General features: G+C 38.4%; 1 protein-coding gene and 1 long non-coding RNA gene across 2 annotated transcripts in view; one reads left to right on the top strand and one right to left on the bottom strand.

Annotated features, from left to right (window-relative positions):
* The window catches only part of tnmd (tenomodulin), a 43,186-nt gene extending 29,932 nt beyond the window's left edge, over nucleotides 1-13,254 (top strand). The window contains exons 4-7 of the mRNA XM_084430706.1: nucleotides 1,333-1,431; nucleotides 7,450-7,609; nucleotides 7,927-8,033; nucleotides 12,446-13,254. Of these exons, the coding sequence (XP_084286832.1) occupies nucleotides 1,333-1,431; nucleotides 7,450-7,609; nucleotides 7,927-8,033; nucleotides 12,446-12,655 (576 nt within the window). The 3' untranslated portion in view covers nucleotides 12,656-13,254. The remainder of the gene's footprint in view (nucleotides 1-1,332; nucleotides 1,432-7,449; nucleotides 7,610-7,926; nucleotides 8,034-12,445) is intronic.
* Nucleotides 1-16,257, bottom strand: part of LOC311303952 — a 62,611-nt gene extending 46,354 nt beyond the window's left edge. The window contains exons 1-3 of the long non-coding RNA XR_014629857.1: nucleotides 16,156-16,257; nucleotides 15,946-16,013; nucleotides 15,732-15,830 (exon numbers count right to left, since the gene is read on the bottom strand). This is a non-coding gene — a long non-coding RNA (uncharacterized lncRNA). The remainder of the gene's footprint in view (nucleotides 1-15,731; nucleotides 15,831-15,945; nucleotides 16,014-16,155) is intronic.
* Nucleotides 16,258-17,159: the final 902 nt, after the last annotated feature.

The raw sequence follows: 17,159 nt of genomic DNA, 5'->3' as shown, positions 1-17,159 counted from the left end.
ACAGGAAGACAAGATGAGCTATCTTACCGCCCATTTGATGATACAAGAGGTCAGTAAAGATGCAGGGGGAATTTCTTAACAAAGTCAAAGTCCGTTTACAACATCCTAATACAGAAACAGTATACTGCCAGGGTCAGCTTCCCAGACACAGATTAAGTCTCATCTTAGATCTAGTAATGTTGTTAACAGCGATTCTTTGGTGCTAATTCGGTTTAGCGCCAGCCCTTGACTTCACCTGCATTCAGGAAGCAGTATTTGTTGTCTCTCAAACCAATAACTGGGCATCTACATGCAAGTAATGTGCCAATGATTGGAGCAGCGCTTCTTTGCCCTCTGCCAATTGCATCATTCATTGCTTCCATTCGAATAATTTCTCAGTGCGTGCACACATTTAATCTGGCTAATGGCAAAGCTGTACTTCAACACTCTTTCTTAAATGACATTCTTTTCCTATTTTTTATCCTTGTAATAAAGAGTCTCTCCATTTTCCAGTTGACCAGGCTCAGCAATAAACGCATTTCATCAAGAGATAGGTCCTTCTTGCATGCAAAAGCAAGCCATTAACAGGAATTGAAGAGCAATTTGTCACAATGATTTTCGGCACCAACAATGCACTCCTCTCATAACTGTTTTTTTACTAACCGGTGAGCTTAGGTGAAAATGACAATTATTAGCATGCAGTCTAACATTAGTTATGAAAGCACAAACACATGGATTTACAAAAGATGCTTTCGTTAATACTGCAGAAATAATTCTCTCAGTTTTCTTATGCTACAACAGCAAAACGAGAGCAACTGTGGATTACCTAATGTATTCCCGAACGCTGGGAGATATTGTTTTTATCCTTCTGAGTGAAGACTCTGTAACACGATAGCCTTTATTTCCCTTCGAAGACTACTTTCAGACAGTAAAGCACTGAGAACTTTCTTCAGATGCTCCTGCTAAAATGTTTTTTTCTCTTTTCAAGTGAAAAGCAACAAATTCTGTATGGCAGACCATCAGCTGTGGCTTTTAGGAAAATAGCTCCTCACTTCACCAAACAGATTAGCTTCGCAACACAGACCATAAGTACTGCAAATCAATGGGTTTTGCCTACATATAATCATGGCTTCGGCGGTATACCTCTCTATATTGCCTGGGGTTGTGGACCCGTAATCTTGAATTGGCTAGGAAATGATTCCTGTTGCATTAGTTACTGTATAGCATTCGCTATATCTGTGCTGTGCAGTAAAAGCTTCGGGTGTCAGAGAGTATTTGAAGTCAACTGCTGATTTTTTGTATTTATTTTTTTAATTGTGGAATAAACATTCATTAATATCTGTGACATTCAAGGGCATCATGGGAATCCGTTTTGCCAAGCACCAGAGATGTTACATCAGGGCTCAAACCAAGGAGCTGCCGAAGCTGGACTCAAAGACCATCGACGTAGAGGTATTTTAATCTCACTAAACATATCTTTAAGCAATTTGCTCTCTTAAAACAGGGCGAAAACATCATGAATTTTGCAGCTCATCAGACTGTGAAAATGAAACATCACCATCCACAATCCAACTAACCAACAACCCCAACCCACCCCCACCATCATTCCCTCCAGCATCTCCCACAAAAGTATAAACTTGGGTCTCCTGTGGCCATGAATCCATCTGAAAGTCCACAATCCTATAACCCCTTTGTGGCACACATCAAATGGTGTCTGCTGTCAATCCTGAACTAATATTAATTTTTAATCATCTCCTCTGAAGCCTCAGCCCAAATAGCCTTAAGGAGAGAGAGAGAGAGGGGTCCTTGGGAAAGGTAAGCCATTAAAATGGTATTTGAAGATGTTTGCTCCGTAAATTTCACTTGACTCAGGGCTGAAGTGATTCATCTCTGTTCTCCTGCTCTAATGGCTGTCTGTGATGCTCTGCAAGAGTGATGGGCGAAATTCTATCAATCAAACATCCAATTTATCGGTGTCATGGAGAATGGCAAGCGGTTTCACATGCGCCAAACTCTTTCCATCGCAGTTCATATTGAAAAGGGGGTGTGCAGCAAAGTGGCACGCCTCTCTGATTTGTATTAAAAACACATTGATGTATTGTTGTCGCAAGTTCCCAGACATCCTCTTTGACTTTTGGAACAGAAGGTATTATAGGCAGAAACAGCCTGCATGTTCTCTCCCTCATCGTTTTAATGTCTAATCCATGTTTACAGATACTAATTGCGAAGCAAACGCCATATGTCGCTGCCATTTCTCCTTTTTTTTGCTTATTGTGAAACCTAATTAGATTTTTCGGCAAAGCTTTATTTCACAGATGTGAAATCAATCAGAGTTGGCCAGGGCTGAAGCAGTGGGGCTGGAGAGAGAGGGTAGATGGAAAGAGAGCGAGCGATGCGCCTGGTTCTCGAGGGGGGACGGGGACACATGGTGAAAGATGGAGCAAGCTGTTCATACTATAAAGACACAGCTAACCAGGAGAACATTTACACAAATGATCACTCATTTATTGGATAAACAGACTAAGAAGTGTAAAATGCAAAAAATGCGAGCTGTGGGCTTTACATGAATGTGGCAGAGTGATTCAGGCTTGCTAACTGTCTGTTTACATTCCTGCTTTCTCTAAATCTTTGATTTGATTATATACATAGGCCTGAGATAAATCAGGATGCTATTGAAACCAAAGGCCACTTGTGTATGGACGAGAGAGAGAGAGAAACAGGCCATTCTTTCCAAGGTTGTGAGCATGTTAAGGAAGTAGAGGTTAAAATCCATATTATTAGCTCCAAGTGCAGCTGAGCCGCAGGATATGCGACTGTGGTCCCAGAGCAAGCTGCCTTAACAAGCTTCACCACAAGACAATGCTGGCTAAGAAGAAACTGCATGCCACTGATAAGGAAATAAAGCAGCCTGCGAGCACGGCCAGGTGACAAGCATAAATTGTATTCTGCCAGTTTGTTTACCATTTTCAATTTATTCAGTCTGGAAAATGATGAAAGCGGTAATCCCTGAACTTCCCACTGGTCTCCAACTGCCCAAATGTCTCAGATGAAATCACACCCTGTCTTCCCGCACACAGCGCTTGAGTCTCAGGATTAATTTGGCCTTTTGGTAACTCTGTGCAAATCATCACTTTCTCCGTTTCTATTTATACTTTCTTCCCTTAAAAAAGTTTTCATTAATTAATTGCATTACTTATTTATTTCTTTTATAATTATTTTGCCTATAGACCCAGGGTTTTCAAACTGGGATGTGCAAGGTGAGAAAGAAATATGTTTGCAGTATATTTCTGCTTTTCTAAATCGTAAGACTGATTTGTGGCTATTTTATTCAATTCACAGTCCTAGTTTTTAACATTAAGAAAAAAAAAATAAGTTTCAGTCTCTCCTTACAATGTAAAACCGTTCATGATAAGACAACACAGCTGTCGTTATATTTTGGAAAGAGGGACCATCGCAAGTGAATCATCATATTTGGCATTAAAATTGAATCCATTAAGATCCTTGGCATTAAACATCTGAAAACCCCTGGTATTGCCCAAAGAAAGTTATCCATTAGCATTCCCATTCAAGGCACTTGTCTGCTGCAGGACCTGTTTGGAAGAACATGATATGAATTCTGCCTTTTGCTCATGGGTACATTGAGCCAATTACCTGAGGCATACAGTACTGTTCAAAGGTTTGAGGTCAGCAAGCCTTCTTTTTTAATGCTTTATTCAGCAAAGATACATTAAATCAATCAAAAGAGAAACAAATACATGTTTAATGTTACAAAAGATTTATATGTCAAATAAATGCTGATGTTCTAAACTTTATTTGAATAAAAATGTATCACAGTTTCCTCAAAAAGCAGCACAACTGTTTTCAACATTGATAATAAATGTTTCTTGGTGACCAAATCAGTAACGACTGCTGAAATTTTAGTTTTGCCATCAAACAAATTACAAATGATAATATATTAAAACACTTATTTTAAATTATAATAATATTTTATAATAATATTCTATAATAATATATATTTTACTGCATTTTGATTGATTACATGCTGCCTTGGTGAGCATAAGAGACTTCTTTAAAAAACATTTTAAAATCTCACCGACCCTAAACTTTTGAACGGTAAAGGAGGTGCAAAGAGTGAAGCTTTTAATCAGGTGTACATATCATGTGACGTCAGATTACTTTGGATCCACAGGACAATTGTGTCCTCACAAAAGCTGCGTTTTCACTGTCGGTCAGGGGGAGTCAGGGCTTTAAACGGGCCGTGCCGGGCTAAAAGCCTCGGGCCTGTAGCCCCGGGCCCAAAATCTGCTGCGTTTCCACTGTCGGGCCAGAAGCTCTGCAGCGCTTCACTAAAACCTGCCCGTAACATGCCTCTCTGGAACAACGTGCACACAAACCCATAATTTCACCAACAAATGGAAGTTTTATCATAAAACTAATCAGAAAGAAATCACTGGAAACACCGTGATCGCAAAACAAACATGATAAAAGCAACCGTTTACTGGCATTTTTACTTGAATACTTAAAACCCAAGCATCAATGTTTTACCACAGGTTTACAATAAAAAGTGATAAGCCTACATTGATCATAATGAATCAATTTGTGTCAAAATTGCACATTAGTCACAAAGAATAAAGTGGTTAACAGTTAACACAGAACGTATTTTTGGGGGGAATTTGAAAAGGTACCGCCACAGTGACAGCTTTTGTACCTTTTTTTCTGAGAGTGTACCTGAGTGATCAGAATCCACACCGGATCACACACAGAAGGCATTCAAACAGGAAAGTGAGTTTTGAGGTAAATTATTTTAAAAGTCTTTAAAGCTGACAGAATCATCCGGCGCTGCCGTCTTCAGACTCAGGTAAACTCCGCCTCAGTTCGTAACCACTGACTCATCTAGCCCGAGCTGGCCCTTTGGACCAAGGTATTCAGCGGCCCAGAAAACCCTGGCCATTGGCCCAGAGGAAGCCCCGACGAGGCTCGATCAAGCCCCGGAAGTGACAGTGGAAACGTGACTGGCCCTGGCACGCCCGCTTTTGGCCAGACAACGGCTAATGCTGATTGGCTGATGGCAGCCTTCACTATCAACTATAATATAATTCAGTATTTGTCATTTATTTGCATGCCATCAATGGAGAAAGAGCCATTTTTATGGTTCAATTTCAGCATCGACCAGCTGGGATCATACTAACGGGGCCATGCTAACCAGCCAAACTTTGACCCCTTGGTCAATACATAATTCAGCTTCGCTCTTTACTTTTCAGTGCCTCTTTCGCAACCTTTAGATGTCTCAAGAGAAACCACTCTTAAACTTATACAGCTAATTTAAAAAAAAATGTGATCAAATATTGCAGGATCAGTGCCCTACCCTTTGTTTACTCATATGAAAGGCCCGCTTTGCTTGAGCAGCTGAGATGGCCAATTAAAGCGTTCTGCTTGCACCGCTGGCCCTAGTTTTAATTTTAAGGCTAAACCAGCATCCTTCACTGCTTGAGTCATGCAGGCTGTCCTCCTAGTCATCATTAGTTAAGTGTGATTTGAGAGAGAGGAGGCCAGAGCAAAGAAACTGTCTCAAAGGCACAGAGAGTGAAGCTTTTAATCAGGCGGAACTGGAACCGCTACAGGTCAGTGCGGTGTCGCTTCTCAACAAACAAGAAACGGCACCGAAAATGACTTCTAATAAAACAAGAGCAACGGGATGAAAAAAGAGGGTTTAGGGGGAGAGCAAATGAAAGAGAAAGAGGGGAACCTAATATAAATGATAGTAGCTCAGACAATAGCCTCAGGATTCTACATCAAGCTTAACTATGTGCAATTAAGCTTTAGACTGGGAGAAAATCACCTTGTAAAAATATTTGTCATGTGAGCCGTTTCTCTGGTCTCTGCACTAATTAACAAGGGAACGTAGTAGTGTTTGTTTGTACTTCTATTTACACATAACTATACAGCAAAACAAACATATACCTCATGTGATTATTTTCTAGATTAAATTTCTAAATCTCAATTAAGTCACTGACATGTAATCGCTATCATTAAGCAATAATAATTTACTTAACAGCTTATGAACTGTAGAACTAACAAATTAAGTACATTATTATCAGTTGTATAATTAGTTGCATAATTGTGACGGAGTAGATGCACCACAGTGAACTTTATCGTGCCTACAGGACTGAATAACCTTCTAGACCAACACAGACGACATATTTGAAGCCATCTTAAAGTCAGATACATTTCTGTATTTCTAAGTATTGCTGTAAAAATTTAAATGCAACACCACCAGTGTCTGCAGAAAAGGGCACTTTTTCACAGCTAGGGAAGAAAAAAGTCTGTTTCATAAGAAGGTAAAGCTATGGTCTTTAAGAGAGGTCAAATAAAAAAATTAGCCATGGTCAGCAGTTAGTTCTCTGTTCCCTGAGAGGGAGTGAAATGATCCAAGGCAATAGCATAAAGCAGATACTCCAGCTTTATCTTGCTTGGGCTGTGTGAACGAGACTTAGGATGCACAGTAAAGAAAGCACTGACGAACAGAAATGAGTTTAGAGGGTAAGGAAGGAATTGGGTCTGTTTCAATCAAGCCAATTGGGCTTCTGAAAGTACAACTTAAGTATCAGTACTTTGCTCTCGATCCCCACATACAAATATTTAGCCTAAGTGTTTTTTTAAACTTGCAGTTTTACAATCAATGCATAAAATAGACTCCAAAGTGAAAATACGAACTGTGTTAGCAAGTTGGGTAAGACAGGAACTATTTCTTATCTTACCTTACGCAGAACTGCTGAAGGACACAAGCAGCCAGCCGCAAACCGCTCACGCCGCTGACACTTCACTCACAGCCTTCAATCAAACGCAGACTGGGGCTTTGACAAAGAAACATCATTCACATTAAAGTCAAAGCGTAGATGTGACATTTATTATAATGGGTTTGTGTGATGATTGTTTAATGATTCAAATTATTTAAAAGTTGAAATTGATTTTATAATTGTTGTTAATAAATAATAAAAAAACTAAAGTTGAGTGCTATAATTACTTATCTTTGTCCTATCATAAAAAATAAAATAAAAATGTAATAAAGGTATCAGCATGGAGTCTATTAACAATCACTTCCGTATTTATCGTGAAATAAATTAAATGAAATCTTGAGGAAATGTTCCACAACAGGACAAAGCAATATTGATACAAGCTTCTGGAACTCACATTATGTTTTAATGTACTAATGTTATGTTTACTATAGTATAATAATATACAGTTTTAATAATATTATACAATTGTTATTGAGAGTTATTAGAAATATGACAGAAAAAGTTTCCTATGGGAAAATAAATACTAAACCGAAAGCTAACGTAGCACTAACATTTCAAGTTCTAGAACAAGGCAAGTTCTAGCAAGTATCTGTGTCAGATCATCTATCCCTATCTATGACAAAGCATTTTGTGCAGGCACAATAAGGCATTAAAATGTGCTTTCTTTTCACAGGTGAGTGAGACAGGTGAAGTGGATATTCAGATGGTAGACTCTCAGATATGGATCCCTGCTGAGGAGCCCATATCCAACAAAACATTCCTGTTGAATTCCAAGATCTGGGAGATTTGCCGAGATCTACCCATCCACTGGATCCACCCATCTCCTCTCAGAGGTTACAAACAGAGCTTCACCAACTCGAAATCCAATTCAACCCTAGTAATAAGGTTTCAGAATAGCCAAGTCAAGGCTGTAATTTCTTTTGCTCTCCACTGTTTGTTTGTACTTTCTCTTCAAACACAGAATTCTGTGGCTAATGCTCTAGAAATGTCCAAAGCAATCATTGATTAAGTAATCAAGGACATGATACACCATGTTTGAAGAAATATTATGTTCTTAAGGAAGATCAAAGGGGCCTTTCACAATATCCATTTTGTAGCAGCAAGTGTTTAGCAGCGTGACTGCATCGTCGTCTTTCCTTCTGTGATGCAGATGCTGAGTTCCATGATGTAGAGGATGTGGAGGAGACCCCAGAGCTGGAGGCAAGAGGGCCACGTCAGGCCCGGGACGTCATGGACCAGTTACCAGTAAACGACTATGTAAGTATGAGCCCGAGGTTCATTACTAAAAGGCGTGTTCGACTGCGGTTGAGCTGGATAGTCATGCTCTCTTTTTTAGTATAAATCGTTCATTAATCGAAGTTCCCTTTCCGAACTTAAAACAGACCATGTGGACCACAGGGCATTGAAATTGCTCTATATATCTGCTTAAATCAGGCCAGCTCACTTAAGACTCCCTTAATGTCTTACTGCTAATGGAGAGGGATATTTAGCCTTCAAAGGAAGCAAGTTTGCTTTGCAGTATTTTCATGCCTCTCTTATGTAGTTAGTGATGTACAAAGACAGCCTCCCAAGGTCACTCATTAATGAATAGATATATGTATTAATCATGCTTTAATTATCAAGGCATAAAGAATCAAACGGCCAAAGAAAGTCCTTTATTGCGTTCATGAAGTGAAGCATATGTTCAATGATTAATTATCCTGAAGTCGTAGCACTAATGCTTCACACACCTACGATATACACCTCCCCGTCTAGTATGCGACTTTTAGCCTCTGAGCGCAAGGATGAGAAGACGGCGAAAAGAAAGAACTTCAGGTGGGGGGAAAAAAGGCATATTTATCTGCAGAGGTCCAGGAACGACTTGCCTTCCCACCTCATCCAGCAAAACGGACTGCAAAGTTACATTTAATTAAAGCAAATCCAGATGAAACCACCTTTTGCTTTTGAAATCTTCTCCTTCAATCAGCTGGTTAATACATACCAATCCAGCCTATTCCAAGGCTAAGCACAGGCGGGCTGTGTTTGTGGGCAGAGCGATAACAAAGGCTTTTGCGAACGTCAGAGGGGATGTGGCTTCCAGTAATTGGAGTCTGGAGTCATGTAGATGCTGCTGGGAAGCCAGATATCTCAGACCTTTCAGAGGATCCTAGACGCAAGCCCTTCTTTTAGCTCTCCCACCGGCAGACGTCTGCAGCTCGAGGAGGGAATTCATATTTTGCTACAGGTCTCTGTACCCTGTTGTGTACTTTTTATAAATAATCATCAAAGTTCCTGTGACAGAAGGCCTGAGATATACGAGGCTGACCTTTCCCCAGTACTGCCACGCTGATGCGTTGTGTGCCAGCACAGCTCTGGATATCTTTCAAACTGAATAACTATCATCTGGCTGCACTGAGAAATTGCATCATGGTCCTTGACCTACATTGGGAGGATAAGCCTCTGATGATTGGGTCCGGTCGAATCTCAGACTTGTACGCCTGCCGCAGTTGTTGATGGTAGGCATTGTGACCCCGCGTTCTAGCTGAAAGCATTCTGGCTTGCAGATCCCTGATTGAACCTCCCTCCCCAAGTCTGAACTTAAGATGCACTTTCCAGTCAAGGACCCGAAGAAGATAAATTCACTTTAAACTTATGATCCTAAAATGAGGCAAAAAAAAGTGTCTTTATACATCTGTAATTGGAAAAAATGAAGAATGTCAATAAATTAAGCTGTGTAAAATTAACGTGTTCGCACATGCAGTAAAAGGGAAGAAAATTATAACACAGGTCTGTATTTACACTATCAATCAGATATGAATTTTGAAAGAAGTCTCTTATGCTCAATAAAGCTGCATTTCTTTGATCAAAAATACCGTAAAAACAGTAATATTCTGAAATATTGACATAACTGCTTTCTATTTAAATATATTCCAAATTATAATGTATTCCTGTGATGGCAATATGTCAAAGATCTGATCGGGTGTTCAAGAAACATTTATTATGTTCGTGTTATGTTGAAAACAGTTGTGCTGCTCAATATTTTTGTCAATGACACTTCTTTTCAGGATTGTTTGAGGAATAGAAAGTTCAAAAGAACACAATTTATTTGAAATGATTTGTGACAATAAAGACATTTATAATGTTACTCTTGATCAACTGAATGCATCCTTGCTAAATTAAGTATTGACTTCTTTCCAAAAAAAATAAAAATCTTACTGCACCTAAACTTGAACGGTAGTGACTATCAATACACACAGGAAATGCAAACATGGAAATGCAAATCTGCAATAATTTAATAAAACAACTTTCTTCACACTTAATCGCACAAGCATAAAGATGTGTTCCTCCGCAGGTGTTCGCATTAAAATGAATGATGGTTCAGCTTCAACGATAATTAAATTCTACCATACAATGAATGCAAATGCTTTACTTTTGTTCTAAACAGTGTGCATGGGTTTGATTTATAAATAAATAGCCTGTAAAAGGAGTCTTTCCCCCATCATGTACCGATAAACGGGTTCTCCCCATAAGACTTTTGATCCACTCTGATCAGTTCCAATCAGCTCTAGATGTTCCGATTAGTTTTTAGAACAGAACAAAGCGTGTATAATGTCAAATTGAATAAAATATGCATTCACAGTGTTTAAATAAATAAATAAACAGCATGTTACGCATATTTAATTGTTTAATGAGTTAACTTTGATAATCCTGGGAAAACAAATAATAATAATCATTTGATGCAAAAGAATGTAGAGTTTTCATACTTTCTCACATGAAATGCTACATCACGCTTTAACGGCCTGTAACACTAAACATAACATAGGACGTGACAGGCTTCATGAAGCTAATATGGAACGCTATAGTCAGCTTTAGGCACCTGTTCTTAATTGCTCTTACTATTTTATTCATGACTGACATCATGTCCCAGAGTGCTTTATTTCTTTCATCTCCGCATGCAACAGACAGACAAAAAGTCCCAAACATAAAGTAATAACACTCACTTTCTCATTGCAGCAGGATAATCAGTTTGATTAATATGCCTCTGTGGAACAATACCATAGTCTGTTTGTTTTATACTAATCACGCATCATTTCACTCGAAAAAAGAAAACCTCTTATTTTCCCAAATAACATCCACCTTTCATACTGGCAGGATTATTTTTTTTTTCTCTCTGTGAAAGTCTGATAAATCAAACAGTTCTATAGCGACATGCTTTGTGCTGTTACCAAAATGAATTGTTGTCTCAACACTCCTGACCCTAAACCCGACAAACATTATGAATCAGTAATTGTGCATTTGTGAGAGTAATAAATCAAACCATACAGGCATCACCCTTCTTTCTCTTGCACTAGTCCAATCATTAGGAGAATGCAATTTTCAATCCATTCATCATTGCATAGTAAGCTCATGAAAACTCATACATGCTTCGTTTATGGAGAACAAAATGAGAGATGGGACCAGAGGAGAAATGCATGCCATTATGCATCTTCACACACACATGCACAGGCACATTATAATTCACTGCGCTTCATCTCAAACCCCCCAAAATCGATAATGATAATAATATACCTGTTTATGCTATACAAACACTATGTATTACCGTGGATAAATGTCATTTTCTTCCGGGCAACACATTTCAAAGCAATTTCTGCCGGCGTCAAGTTTATTTGCGTCATTCCCATTAGGAACTCTGAAGCGTTGCCAGACAACCTAGAGAGATCTGGCTTCATCCTCCAATCTAATGCAGATCACAGGAGGTGACTAGGTCAACGATGGTGTTTTTAATCAGCCGGATAACATCATATTGTCTGTGTCGTAAGCTAGGGGAGATCGAAACGCAGTCAAATGAAACAGTGAGTTGAGGGTGCTATCTGCTCCAACAGTTACGGGAGATAGAAAGTTAAGTGGCACTTCTCGGAACCCATCTCGTAGCGGCTGATCAAAGGCATGGCACTCAGCCCTGGGTAATCTGGAGAGGGCATGCGTACACGATCACAATGGAGAGGGCCAAGGGCCATTAATTCTACCCAATTTACCTTTCACTCCGCTTTCATTTAGCCCGTACACCAATTCACACCCTGCCTGCGAGAGCAAATAAACCGATCCTTGTTGGGCGATCATTACCCCGCTAATTGCTGTAGGAACGTGCCATTCGCTTTATGCCAAAGTCAAAGGAGGGCATGAGAGTGCATAGGGGAGGGTTCTCATTTCTGAGCTCAAATGAGGCCAGGGTCGCTGCTCGGACTGAGGCACCGAAGCTACGCATTTATGGGAGTGGGAGGGCTGGGATGAAAAAAACAGTGTAATTATCTCAGCGTCTGCCAGTGTCAAACTTGCTCTGACTGAGAACAGACAGGCAGTGGGGTTAAGGGACTTGAATCTGAGATGCCAAAGCCATGCGATGTCACCGGCGGCGTAATGGAAAGGTCAAGGGCATTATATCATATCAGATACCCTGGCTTGGCATATCAAAACCATCTATTTTAAATGCCACTCTGATCCTTGTGACATATCCGAGCATGACAGGGTTTTTTGTCATTGCATGTCTACACCCCATAATCTCTCTTCATTCCCCTTCAGAGCACTGCACCTTTTTATTGCTAAAATCAAACTATAAGTCACGCACCCTGTGGAGATTGCAGGTATTGTTTGGCTGCGGTTCTTACCCTGTTGACTCACTCTCTTCGCAGAGAGAAATGGGGCTGGAGCTGGACAACAGCCTAGATGAGCAGGGCTACTGCTGCCAGTACTGTCGTCGTGGGTACCGTTATTGTCGGCGATACTACGAGCCCCTGGGCGGCTTTTCGCCATATCCTTACTATTACCAGGGAGGACGGGTCATCTGTCAGATTGTCATGCCTTGCAACTGGTGGATAGCACGAATGCTGGGACGAATTTGAGGATCCTGGGGGGAACCAGTGGTGCTATGCTGCTCAGGGGTACGCGTAGACCAGCTTCATTTGTTCTAAATGTCATGTATATGCTCAACGTTTTCCTTTCTTTGTGTAAAAAATCTGCTGAAGTGAGGCAAAACATTAACTCAAAACATCCTCAGTGACCTGGTCACTGTCATAACTATTCTTCATATTATGTATGGGTAGTTGATGCATAACATAATCAAGATAACATAACATAATCATGTCATTTCCCTTATACATTTGGGAATGTTTGTACAAGGGAAATGACATTTTAGGCCCTGTTTTTCACAATTTCACATTTTTGCCTTCATTTGTTCAATTTGTGGTACAACTAATTCATTTTTAATAGTACAAATATGCTCCATCTCAAACTATTTTTAACAGCATTTTGCTTGTAATAATTATGCATGCAGTTTTTATGAGCATATTCATTTTGAAACGACATGGAATATTAGTCAATTAACATGTTTTAAAAAACTGTTATTGTATAATTAACTGCTTAAAACAGTGAAAAATGGAGTCTTTCATGTCAAAATACAGAAAGTATTTCACGTCAACTATCAATATACATATACACATATATACATATAAATAAATAAATATATATATATATATATATATATATATATATATATATATATATATATATATATATATATATATATATATATATATATATATATATATACATATATATATACATACACTTTTATACATGGATGCTTTCTGTAAGCTTATTTTCAATGAACAGTGTTTTGATCTGTCCTTGACCTATACGGTAATACTAAAAGTACCACAGAAACGGTTGCATGGAAATTGTCAGTTACTGTAGTCTACATATTCCATGCAGACCTTTCAAATCAATGGAGAACGTGTAGGTGGAGACATAACTCAAACTGTTTTAATTTGCATGTGAAGTTCATTACGTTACCCTTTCTGACGGACCTTTATTTGTCTTTTTTTAAAGTGGATGAGAGGCATTATAAATAACCAGGTTACATTTACACTAGTGTGCATGTTAGGATTGTTTCTAATGTATTTACTGTACGCTTAAGTAAGTCCCTGAAGAACTTTGAAAATTAGCCTTTTTAAAAGCTGTTATGTGAATTTAATGTGGCGTAGAACCATACTGTACACATATCACACGGCTGTATTTACGTTGTGACATTGCTAGCACCATAATTGCAGCTCTGGGACTGTTTCAATCAATTCCTTCATCCAAGCAAATGGGTGCTCTATAAATTGCATGTACGTAATCTTATGCTCCTTTGAGTTTTTCCAACAACTTCCATCTGAATAAATCTGGTAAAACTTTCAATGTCTGCTACTAATTTACTGCTGCGAATAAACATGCTAAGAGACATAAAAAGACACTGTGAAATACAACATGTCATCAGGGCTGCCAACTCTCACGCATTCATGCGTGAAACTCACGCAATTGACACTTTCACTCTCACGCCACACATCCATTTTCTAATGCAGAGGAAAAATCGCGAAGAAGAGGACACTGACACCGACAGACAAGACAGAGCAGGTTACTTTTCATATGAAACAAATATGAGCCTCTCAAATTCTGTCAATTTTATTATGAAATTCAAAAAATAAATACTGTTTTGGCGCTTGTAAATGTGACGTGACAGATCGCTGGCGCCTCAGTTCAAGCGGTACGTGAACCGATCATCTCTTACTCTTACTACTACTAGTTAATAGTAAATCAACACGAATGAACAATAGGTATGTTGAAAGATACAGTACAACTTACCGAAATGTATATGCCTCATATATAATATCGATCAATCAGTGTTTTTCACCCGTGGAAATGGTCAATAAAACAGCTGGAGAACATTTGTCACATAACGTTAGTTACCCATTTAATGACCATAGCACGTTAGTTGGCTAGAAAAGAAATGCTATAGAGAGGAGTATTTTGCTAAATTTTGCACCAATGCTATATTTTCTAACTGTCATAATCATTTGTTAACAAACAAGTATTTGAGTTCATTGTTTCTGCACTAAATTATTACATTGTTTAAATTAACACATTTTTAGCTAACTGTGACTTTGTATATGTACATTTCTGAAATACTTAACTTAGACAGTTACCTCTGATTACAGATCACTCTAAATTGTAATATGGACTCATGCATTTTCTGTAAAGCTGCTTTGAAATGGTGTATTGTGAAAAGCGCTATACAAATAAATGTGAATTGAACTGAACTGAATTAAATATCATGTGCACTATATTAACATATTATATTTTTACTTATATCATTAAAATATTATTACGTTGTTATTATAATAAAAAACGCATTATTTATATTTTAGTTGTTATTTTTAACCTTTATCTATTAATGTATCTACTGTACCTAATATTTATCTAAATTAATCGAGATTGAATCAAGATCGGAATCAAATCACAAGAATTGAACTGAATTGAAATCAGGAAATTTGTAAATTTGAAATCAAGCAATAATAAAAACAGTGGCCTACCAGTCATTGTACCATGTTGAAACATGTTGTCACTACAATTGAACTTAATAAAATTCTGTTTAGTTACCAAATGTTTTGACAATCACAATACACTTATTGTGGTGTACATTTGTTTTGTTTTTTTACATCCCCCCTCCCTTTCCATAATTCTCACTCTAAAATCACAGCTCTCACTCACAGCTAAAATCAAAAGTTGGCAATCAAAAACATGCTGATAATTACAGTGAGGGACACTGACACTGACTTTTATTCCAAACTTTTTTCAGATGTCTAAGTTTGTGTTCTTTGAGAATCAAATCCAATACCTTGACATTGTTAGCGTCATGCTCTACCAGTTGAGCTCCAGTAAGACCAAATACATGACTGAGCTATATAAGACCTATTAACAGACACAGTACAATTATCATAAAGAAAAGCTTGTACACTGAAAGCATTCAAGATGCATCTTTTCTAAGAAACCAACAAAAGAGCAAATCACAGGGCTTTCATCTTGAAACAAAGGATGCCACATCTGTGACAAACAACCACGCAAAGCCACAAATCAAAGATGGAGGAAGTTAAAGCTCACCTTGATGTTTATCTATTTCGCTTCCATGGTCAGTTGTCTAATTGTGATCTTCATCAGCCATATCTTTCCTCAAAAGATCCTTTCCTTTCCTTCATTCGTCTGCAGATGGAAAGATCTAATTCACTAGAAGCCTGAGGTAAATGATCAAAGCACAAACTCAAAATACCCCATAGAAAGCTTATTATATTGGATCCTGTTTCTTTTATCACAATACCTGAATTCATATGAGACACCAGCACTTATCTTGATGCGATGCTAAAGGAAGTGATCTCAAAAGAGCCTCTGTACAGTGGGTAAAATAGCAGCATTAAATTCAAATGAATTTAGCATGTAGTTTTAGACCATAATTCATAACATCTATTTGCACACTATCATGTTGTTCAAAACATGTATGACTTTCTTTTCGTGCTGCTTTTACCTTTACCTTAACGATGGATGAGGACCGGGGCTGTCAAACTCCAAAACGGACCAAAAGCACCACAAAACCATGATAAAAGTGATCCATCATGTGACGGTATTCCAAGACTTGTGAAGTCATACAGTAGCTCTGTGTGAGGAAGAAAAAGAAATGTTGTTAGTTATTAAAAATCTTAATTTGTCTTGATAAATCTCCATGTTTTCTTGGATGTTTTTGTTCTTCATATTACTAATATCAATGTTCTAAGCAACATATAATTTCCTTTTTAGAATAATACAAGGCAAAGAGTAAGAGTACAAATGAAGAAATGGATGTACAGATAAACTAATGAATTTGAGAATTCAACCAAGCCGTTTATAATGTCACTGCTGTGCTGTCACACTTACGTTTGTGATATGCCGTATCCATATATAACTACCTTCATGTTTTCATCGCTATTTCCAGACATACCTGAGCTGGTTTGTATATATTGTGTATGACAACACGAATGTATATTTATGTATAATAACCTGTAGGAAGGATTCATGACTTGAAATGTAATTAACTAAAGAATAGTAGCCTAGGCTATGCACATTTACCGACCCAGATCCATACTGAGTCTTGTACAACGATTTCAGATTTAAAACTACCAAACAGTGGCAATTTTCATTTGTGAAAGCTCAGAGCTGCTTGTATTTCATTGCCGAGAGACGCAGAAAGTGAGCCTGCAGCAACAGTGACTGTATAAGACAGTGCAAGGAGGCAGGATTGCACAGGTAGGCATGTGAATTAATTCCTTTTGTTAGCACATCAAAAGTGCATTGTTATTTACCTCCAAGCTGTTTGTTTTAGTTCTGAGGATATAACTCGCCGATTTGTGTACGTGGAGCAGGTAGTCTGTGTTTTACAGGCAGACTTTCTGCTTTAGAGCGGTACACGATGTACAAGAAGAGAGCAAATTGCTTGTTAAATGTATTTTACTGAGGTGTGACACTACTGCCCTCCAGTGGAGCCATATGGATATGACTATA

This window comes from Rutilus rutilus (assembly GCF_951802725.1).
Source record: "Rutilus rutilus genome assembly, chromosome: 14".
Classification (NCBI taxonomy): Eukaryota; Metazoa; Chordata; class Actinopteri; order Cypriniformes; family Leuciscidae; genus Rutilus; species Rutilus rutilus.
The sequence above is the reverse complement of the archived record's forward strand: the minus strand, read 5'-3'. Positions and strand labels throughout refer to the sequence as shown.